This window comes from Vitis riparia, chromosome 10, assembly GCF_004353265.1.
Source record: "Vitis riparia cultivar Riparia Gloire de Montpellier isolate 1030 chromosome 10, EGFV_Vit.rip_1.0, whole genome shotgun sequence".
Lineage (NCBI taxonomy): Eukaryota > Viridiplantae > Streptophyta > Magnoliopsida > Vitales > Vitaceae > Vitis > Vitis riparia.
The window spans coordinates 34,277-44,309 of NC_048440.1; the positions used below are offsets into that span (position 1 = coordinate 34,277).

The 10,033-nt window shown below is 35.1% G+C and overlaps 1 protein-coding gene across 1 annotated transcript; it reads right to left on the bottom strand.

Moving 5' to 3' along the window:
- Positions 1-5,357: 5,357 nt before the first annotated feature.
- LOC117923002 (cysteine-rich receptor-like protein kinase 10) lies at positions 5,358-9,618 on the bottom strand. The gene is made up of 8 exons (XM_034841262.1): positions 8,425-9,618; positions 7,553-7,658; positions 7,419-7,459; positions 7,205-7,326; positions 6,895-7,105; positions 6,490-6,727; positions 6,019-6,169; positions 5,358-5,891 (listed from the first exon to the last, which is right to left on the bottom strand). Exons 1-8 carry the CDS (start codon positions 9,230-9,232, stop codon positions 5,562-5,564), a joined length of 2,007 nt encoding a protein of 668 aa, XP_034697153.1. The 5' UTR covers positions 9,233-9,618; the 3' UTR covers positions 5,358-5,561.
- Between the last annotated feature and the right edge of the window lie 415 nt (positions 9,619-10,033).

The following is a 10,033-nucleotide window of genomic DNA, read 5'->3' on the forward strand; positions in this document are numbered from 1 at the left end:
AAGGTGAAGAAATATGTTTTCTTCTTTCCTCGGAAAATATAAGAAAGAATAATTTTTCTTCTGAAGAAACAAAAAGTCATTTCTTTAAAGTTATTCCTATTTTCTTCGTGAAAACGAAGGTCAAAGCTTTTGTACTATGAGAAAATAATGGTTCTCATATTTGTAGTTCCATTCATGACTTGAGGTGAGAAAATTAGTCGGTGAAACAACCAATCTGGATCTTGCGCATTTCAGAAGGTAACTCAGAAACCTTATTTTTCATCAACAATATTCAATAAATAAATTATAAATCCAACACTTATAATGCAATTTCAGCAAAACAAATGTAATTGTAACATCATATTTTTACTTTCCAACAATTTTAGAATAATCTTAGAAAAATAAATAAGGGGAGATGTTGGAGTTGGGTTTGGGTGTCCAAGTGGGCTAACTTGACCCGACCCAATTAATGGGAGAAATAAGGGGAAAAGTTTTTGGGAGTCTTAAAACTATCCAACAATTGCCACTATTTTAAAAAAGTTTTTTTTTCTCTCTCTTAAGAGAAAACTCTCTTTATGTGAGAATTTTCTCTTTCTCTTCCTGAAAATAAAGGTGAAGAAATACATTTTCTTATTTCCCCAGAAAAGAAGAGAAAGAATAATTTTTCTTCTAAAGAAATAAAAAGTTCTTTCTCTTAAAGTTATTTTTGTTTTCTCTGTCAAAACGAAGGTCAAGACTCTCGTACTGTGAGAAAATAATGGTTCTCATATTTGTAGTTTCATTCATGACTTGAGGCGAGAAAATTAGTCAGTGAAACAAACAATCCGAATCTTAGGCATTTCAGAAGGTAACTCAGAAATCTTATTTTTCATCAACAATATTCAATAAATAAATTATAAATCCAACACTTATAATGCAATTTCAGCAAAACAAATATAATTGTAGCATCATATTTTTACTTTCCAACAATTTTAGAATAATCTTAGAAAAATAAATAAGTAAACTATCAACAATGTTTAAAAATTTTCAACAAGTATGTCAAGGTAGAATTAATTTCTAGATTTTAGGAAAATTTCCATTTACATTTGCACACATTTTTACAAAAATTTATTCCTTCTTAAAATAATTCACATTAGGAAATCTATCAATTTGAAACACTATATAGTTACCTATATAGAAATCAAATATGTTATATTTTCCCACTAAGGAAGAATAACGGTTTTAGATTATTAGAAAACTTTCCTACTATATAAAATATATAACTTTTAACACATATATAACAAATGATAAATCTAAATTATAAAAATTAAAAATTAACATAAAAAAAAAAACTAATTTGATTTGATGAGGCATATAATAACACACTATTCTAAAATTATTATCGCTGCCATATGTGTGGTATAGACAATCAATAGTAGTTCCGGGATACAACCTCGATTAGTTCATAACAGTATTTCCTCTATGGGTATGTCCATAAGAAGATTATGAAGAACTTGTCCATGATCAAATTACCTAGAAATATGAAGATTTAAGATGAAAAATGCACTTTGTGCTATAAGATATGAAGAAGAAAATAGTATGTAGATATTTTTGGATTGTTTCAAACGTAAAGGAAAGTCTTTTTTATTAAGAGGTGACTGTTGTTATGTAGATATTTTTGGATGATTTCAAATGTAAAGGAACAGTTGTGTATATAACAGATAATCTTATTAAAGCTCATAAACCTCCAACCATTAGAAATGCATAGTAAGTTAGGATTTTGTAACCTCAAAAATAATTGACTTTTCAAATTAGATGAAATATGTTATAATTATCATATTTTTATATAATCAAAGTTTTAAACTTTTAAAAATCAAAATTCCAAGAATTACTAGGGTATCATAACAAATATGTGTTAGGTGGGGTAGTTGTTGGGTAGTGGTGACTGGTGATGAGGGAAAAACTTATCTAAATGGAAAAAAGGAAAGAAGATCACGTCACAGGAAGCCATTGTGTGATTATGCATAGAATGCATAAAAAAGTATGGTGTTTGTGGGACGCGGAAGAAGGGTTTGGTAGGGGGAAGAAAGAAGAGCAGAAGACTTTCGAGGCTGACTGGCATAATCGAGACGGTGACAGTCAATCAATAGGACATGGAGCTGAAGACTTGCACGTGTGAATGCAAGGTTTCCATAGAGATTAGGTGATACTTTTATTGGAGAGCAGTACAAGCAAGTTTCCCCCTGAAAGTCCTCGTTGACCCAGTAGAAATAATTTGTCTCCAATAAAATATATTATTTTTCGATATGTTAAAAGTAATTTCTACAGCTTAAAATATCTTTAGAATCACTATACTCCATAAAATGCCATTAAAACATCAAGGTCAATCTTTATAAAGTCGATAAAGGCATACATGACACATGAGATCGGTGACTCAGTGTATAAACGCTTGTTCTATGCATTAAATTAAGGTAAGTAAACTCGACGATTATGTATGGTATTGATTTGTATGTATCGAAAAGCATCACCAATTACATGGAACCCTATGTGTAATTCTGGTTTTATTATTTTGCATGTTAATTTAAGTTATTTCTTTGTATCTTAATTTTATTTGTTTATATTTTATACCTTTAATATTCTTGTTTAACTATCCAGATATTACGACATTTTGAAAGGCTTAAATGTTAACTTTGGTAGATATTGATTAGGTACCTTAATTTTTTCATAAATAAAATCATTTTTTTTTTTATAAACAATAAATCTTTTGAAATATCTTTTTGATAATTTTGACTGTGTTCTCACAACTATTTCTTATAAAAGCCTTTTGTTATTTTTTTATTTACGTCTATTACAAATAAGAAATTATCATTATTTTTTGTTAAATATATCATAGTGATTAATAAGTATGCATTTTCTTTATTATAGCTTAATGGTGGAACAACTATGGCGATGAAGGTCCACATCTACAAAAGATTGTTGTTAAAATTTTAAGCCAAATGTGTTCTTCATCAGGTTGTGAAAGAAATTGGAGCACATGGTCATTGATTCATACAAAGTTGCACAACTGTTTGGCAATGAAAAAATTGCATAAGTTAGTTTATGTGCACTACAATATGCAACTTCGAGTTAAGAATTTGATGCAAGAGCGAAACAATGAAGATTTATACAATCCAATTGATCTGAATCATATCTTTAATGATGATGATATATTAGATGAATGGATACGAGAAGGAGAGGAGCCTATTTTATCATCTGATAATTTGGATTGGTTGGATAAAAGTCTTCCCACTAATGAAGAAGGTAGAGAAAGGGATGTTGATTCCTGTCATAAAGGTAAGACTTTTAGAACAATTTCTTCAAGTTCTGGTAGTGATGATGGTGACAATGGGGGCAGTAGGCGGGGTGGTGGCATTAGTGGGGGAAATGGAGGAGTTGGTGGCACTAGTGAGGGTACTGGAGGAGATGGTAGCACTAGGGGTGGTTATGTTAGTCAAGTAGATCCTAACATGTCATGAGTATAAGGAGGTGAAAATTACTATGCCACACAAGATACAAATCATGGATATCGACCAGGGATATGGGAACAATGAAAGCATTTGGAAAGACTAACTACATTTCCCAACGATGATGATTATTCTAGTGGGCATGATTATCATAGATCAAATTATCACCGTATTGATGAGCACTTACAAAATTTGGGTATAGTGTTAAGGCCGTATTTCAGAGGGGTAGATGATAGATCATGTCACAACTTTAGAGACCATGATATCTCTTCCAGTACTTTTAGTAGAAATGATTTTGATCGATTTCCAATGATGTATCCAGAGGGATATTCAAATACTGGAACACGAGCTAGTGACTCATATGATACGATCAATCTTTTAGTAGCAGTAGCATTGCTTATTGAGGTTTTGGATACTATCAATATGGTGTTGATCCCGAATAGCCTTCGAAACCATATTTTCCTAATTATGGATCATCAAGCCAATCATCTCACCCAACATATTTGAGTTATGAACAACTCTTTCAACCATATCCTCACTACGGGAATTGCCACCCCAATTTGTATACTCGTCGTAGGACTGATGATGATGATTTTGAACCCCCTTGTCATTCAACATGAAATTGATTATTGTATTGTATGTTTGTTAGTAAAAATGTTATTATATTTGAAATAAAATAACTTTCTTTTATTAGTATTATCATAAATAACTTTGAGTAGATACTTTTATAACTATTTAAATAATGTTAAATATGAGACAATTTTATTTTATTAATTTTTTGAGCTTATTTAATTGTATATATTTTTATGATGATTTATATAATATTTTTATATTTTTTTGAATTTTCTAATTAGCTTATTTTATGTATCGCCGATACCAAACCGATACACCGAGACCGATATGTCTCGGGACCCTCTGAGTTAGTGACCAATATCGCGACTTTGAACCATGTCATGTGTTGTAGCATTTGACGACAGGGAAGTGAGGAGGAGGTTGAGGTTATACTGGTAAGTGCTATTGAGGTCATAGTTGGAATTTTCAGTACAAAGGCTGTAGAAGAGGTCAGGCTTTGGTCTTCCATGGATGATGAGAGAAGAAAGAAAGAAGATTAGCACAATTGCTCGTTCTGAGAAAATGGCCATGTCCTTTCTGTTATCTTAGAGAAAGTTGAGGGAGAAAGTGAAGAATCATGGTCATTCTAAAGTGAAGAATCATGGTCATTCTCCCAGATATGGCTCTGGTATAGCTAGAAACAGAAGTATAGCAACTGGGGTTGTTTTGGAACCAGGCTCTTTTTTGTTTTATCTTATCTGATTCAAACAAAAATGAATATATGTCAACTACTATGATGAGATAAATGACGGAAGGGAGGGTAAATTTGCCATTGTCAGACACACCAAGGTTCTAGACGCATGGCCTTGACTTTAAGCCCAGATGCCGGAGAGGCTAGCCTCTCTTCCTTGTTGGCAGGTGCTTATTAAAGTTTCATTAGGAACCCGTGTTTTCAAATATGACTTGGGGATGGAGCATTCCCACCCAAGAGACCAAAATCTGTGCTAGGCTTAGGTCATAAGAGTACACGATTACCATGAATTCTTCGCCAGATGGTGGCCTAATATTGTGCCTAATGATCAATTAGGCTCAAACTCTTACGTCTCATGTTGACAGAAGTCAATTTCTCCATTGTCTCACCTCATCATCACCCAAGGAAAATTAGCTTTAAACCCTTATGCCTCACATTAATGGAGGCTGAGGCTTGTGTTGTTCCAATTAGTACATGAAGCCTGTAAAATTTCAGCTGGTTGGATTAAAAAATGTAGCATATTATCAAACATTTTGATTACTTTGTAGGAACTTTTGGCCAATCTCGGTGGCTGAGATGAGAACTTCACACCCTCACCAACAACAAATATGACACATTAAAGTAAATTGAAAAAATACACACCTCACTATTAGATTGTTTCCAAACGGTAAAACATTATGACTAAACTTGGAAATGCATTACTTTAAGGTTTTGAGCAGTCAAAAACCACATTAACCTTAGAAATCAAGTTCATTCTTTTTAATTAAGCATATCTGATATTGCCTAGTATATTCGGCCTACCTAGGATATAGTTCACTAATCGATGTTTCATTCACAGACCATGGCGTTGACTTGCTTGTAGATTGATCTGATTCTGCCTTTATTGGAAAGCCTGATTGCGTTCCACTGCCAATGAAGAATGCTGGTTGTTGAGGCAATGGTAGAGTAACAGAGTAACTGCTGAGCATGAGGACTACTGATGCCATGGATGGTCTGTCATCAGGATCTTCTTGAACACATAATAAACCCATATGGATGCATCTAATGACTTCATTTCTTGCATAAGAGTCCCTCATGATCGGGTCCATCAATTCCAGGGGTGTACCATCCCTCCAAAGTTTCCATGCCTGCATCCATTCATCAACTATTGTTAGATATTCAACTATATATATTTTCTTTAACTCTAGAGGTGATGGCAATGAGATTGCAAAATCAATGAAAATAAAAATAATCCAATGTTATATTCACACTCACATAGCCTAGAAGGTCCTCAGTTTGGTCTGATTCGTAGAAACGACTGATCTTCTTGCCACTTATTATCTCCAAAACTAGGACACCGAAACTGTATACATCTGACTTGGCAGAGAAGTGTCCACGCATTGCATACTCTGGAGACATGTAGCCACTACAAGCTAGCAACATCAGTATAGAAATCTAATTTAAGGAGAACCTTAAAATCCTATTGCAGTTCGAAGCATATCATCGTAAAACTGTTTGACCTTAATGGAGTAGTATAAAATGCATAGAGGGTAATACCAGTCAAAGCATATAATGGTAACTTGTGGAAGATTACAGAAACATTGCATCTTGATGGTGATTTTCTTTTAGCTCTTAAAATTATTATATTTTCTTTTCTTTAGTAGCTTGGGGTTTATAGAATGGAACAGCTAATAAATCCAATATAAAAATAGATTATGAAAAACAGATTTTAGACTCTGAACTTACTATGTGCCAACAACTCTTTTGGTACTTCCTCGAGTTTGATCCCCTCCAAAAATCCTTGCCATGCCAAAATCTGAAATTTTTGGGTTCATATCACCATCTAACAAAACATTGCTGGCTTTTAGATCACGGTGTATAACTTTGAGCTGAGAATCTTCATGAAGGTAAAGAATCCCTCGAGCTATTCCTCCAATAATCTTATACCGTCTAGACCAATCCAGTTGTCCTTGTTTATCAGGATCTATGTTTTAATCAAAACAAATGTTAAAGTTAGAATAAAGTATTGGTGAACTAATATTTTTTAACAAAATGGAACTTGGGAATTTGATTAGTGAGATTTAAACACAATTTGATTCCATTTCAGGAACTTCAATTGACAATTAGAAGTAAAGTCAGGATGTGGCAGACCAAACAGAAAGCAGTCGAGGCTTTTGTTGGGCACATATTCATAGACAAGTATCTTCTCTTCCCCTTCCAAGCAAAATCCCAATAACCTCACTAGGTTTCTGTGTTGAAGCTTGGCTACCAATACAACCTCATTCTTGAATTCTACTGCGCCTTGTGCAGAGCTTCTAGATAGCCTCTTTATAGCAATTTCTTTTCCGCTAGAAAGTGTACCCTGATAACGTGCAAAAGGCATTTAAATTTTAGGGAAAAATGCTTACTTTCAAGTGCATCTGAATTTTGATCATAGCCAACCACATTTAAAGAGTTCTACCTTGTACACATCACCAAATCCACCTTCACCAATCTTGTTATCATCAGAGAAGTTATTTGTAGCAGCTTCAAGTGTGCCGAAATCAAATTGCAATGACTGCACAGAGGTGATATCATTCTCAACTGCAAACAGAAAAAGAGTTGAACATAAATTGTAAATAACATTACTACAACAAGAAACAGAGGGTCCTTCGGATCAGGTACTAATATTTTACCTTTTTCCTCTTCTGTAGAACTGTATTTCTTCTTTGCTTTCCTGCATATGAAACAGTAGCATAGAATAGAAAAGATCACCACAGAGAGAATATTGGAATAACTATGATGATAATTGTTTGTGAAGATATTCCACCTTTTCCTATTTAGCCAACAATAGCAAAGGAAGCCAGAAATTATCAATGTGCCCGCTACTGGAACAATGATAGCAATTAGAAGTTGGGACGAGTTTCCCTTTTTACCTATACAAGATGAAGAAATATTGTCATGCCAATGGTTTAAAATAGGGGAAAAAAAGAGAGTAATATTGTTCAATCCCATAATTAGAATTCATGATGTAAGTATGATATAGATAATCTTAAAATTAGTCAATTTCACTTTGATAAATCTCTAGGAAGGCTCTGCAACTGGCATATTTAAAATGCTTTATATCTGAAATCATATTTACCAATTTTTATCAAACAGAATTTTGCTTGCAAATATTTTCTCTTACCATTAAACTTGAGTTCTAATTTAGTGGATGCATGACAAAAATCAGCTCAATGAAGATATTATAACCACTTCGAGTCCATTTATATTGAACTCTGGCTTGTGAAGAAGGAAGTAACAAAGATCCAAAGCTTAGTCCGTTTGTTATATTTAATATTTGTAGACTGGACTAGAAAACGCAAACCACGACTGCTGGGTTGGCCATATATGTATGGATGCTGAAGCAGCATGCTTTGTCTGTAGTGGGCTTAATGCACACAACACTACAACAGTGAGATCACGTGGTTGCTCTTCTATCAACTCCAAGTTCATGGTGATTTGTCTCTGTTTAAGGTGTACAATCTTTTAAGTTTTTGGACATGGTCAGGATTCAGGAGTATTGTCACAGTTCAAAATATTTTGCCGAAATTTCCCGATAGAAGGGACTAAAAAAGTGGTCTTTTTATGATTAAGATGCTTCCAAAGAAGTAGGAGAACAGATCAACAAATATTGCTTAGATTCAGAGGCTGTATTATTACCTGGAGGTGACAGAGGTGACAGAGGTGAAGGTGCAGGTGCAGGTGGTGTAGCTGCTGCTAAGTCCCCATAGAAAGGGTACAACTCGTACCTGAAGTTGCAGCTGGGAACTAGAATCCTGGCCCCTTGCTTCCCAAGGCAACAATTGGTAATACGAGAAAAAATATTCTCGAGGCACGTACTACAATTACTGCCGGATAAATCTGGTGTGCACTGCACCAAGCCATATATCTTGGTGGACGCATTAAAATTTGCTTCTCCAGTCTCAAACATGTCCCTCTCAGAAGAATTATGGGTAGCCTTTTCAATCAAACCCACCATGGTTTCATTCACAATCTGATCAAACCTATCTGGGTCCTCCATATCGAATGTGTTAGACATAGTCAAACTTGGCCTTTCTTCCATGATTGAGAAGATTGATCGGTTGGAGTACCGAAACATGCACTGGTCGTACCAACTTAGTGCCTCTTTTCTGTTGGGACACTTGGTCAGGATCTCTTGACTTGCAGTCTGGACGCAGTCCTGGCATACTGCGTCTGTGACATCTCCCCTGCATAAGTAGAGGCCATATACCATGTCTGGCGCTTGGCCTGCGGTCGTGTTGTGGAATTTGCGGCCGTTAAGTATTGTAGCATCTGACGACAGGGAAGTGAGGAGGAGGTTGAGGCTACTCTGGTAAGTGCTATTGGGGACATAGTTGGAATTTTCAGTACAAAAGCTGTAGAGGAGGGTAGGCTTTGGGCTTCCATGGATGATAAGAGAAGAAAGAAAGAAGAGTAGCACAATTGTTCGTTCTGAGAGGATTGCCATGTCTTTTTGTTATCTCAGAGAAAGCTGAGGAGAGAGTGAAGAATCATGGTCATTCTCCCAGATATGGCTCTGATATACCTAGAAATAGAAGTATAGCAACTGGGGTTGTTTTGAAAATTTGAACAAACCATGTATGACACATTAAAGTAGAAACCCAGGTGCGGATTCAGTAGCAGGGCAGTTGAGCAAGCCAAGCATGCAAAGCAACAAAAGGTTTGGCATAAGGATTACAACTTCCTCCTTCATGGGCTTGGTCTATGAAACACTTTAATTCCTTGGCTTTCCGTTGCTTCATCAATCAGATCCAGTCCCCATATCAGAAGGAAAAGGGTGTTCTGGCAGCACATCCTTACCCGTCTCAAGACGGTTGTACCCTGCCCTTCAATTCAACGCACGACTTTGGAAAATAATGGAAAATAAGAAAAAGTAGAGACATGATGCTGACTGCAGTACTGGAAGGAAGAATTCGAATGCAGAGTCATCGCATCAGTTAATGTGATTTATAGCATTGGTCCTCCATTAAGTCTTTGTGGACTTTTAAGCACCGAAGATAATGATAGAAACCATGATTTACGCAGCGGAAACAAATCATGATGAAACAAGTATGGAGGCAAGCCAAAACCATATGTAAAAGATTGACCTTTTTCTCTGCTGAAAACGCCCACAATCTCCTATAATCTTCTGCTGTTTACCTTATCAATTTTCCGGACTATGATTTCTGAGTGGGCAGAAAAACAATAGCTAAGGTTTTTTTCACTCTCTTTTCTGTTTCTAATATATCTCTCTTCGATAGGAAGAAGA

Excerpts from the sequence above, each read along its gene's own strand:
- LOC117923002 (XM_034841262.1), bottom strand. The coding sequence starts at position 9,232 with ATGGCAATCCTCTCAGAACGAACAATTGTGCTACTCTTCTTTCTTTCT. Across the intron at positions 7,106-7,204 it reads GATTTGGTGATGTGTACAAG|GGTACACTTTCTAGCGGAAA; the intron begins GTAGAACTCTTT and ends GCACGTTATCAG. Across the intron at positions 6,170-6,489 it reads AAAAGAGTTGTTGGCACATA|TGGCTACATGTCTCCAGAGT; the intron begins GTAAGTTCAGAG and ends GCTAGCTTGTAG.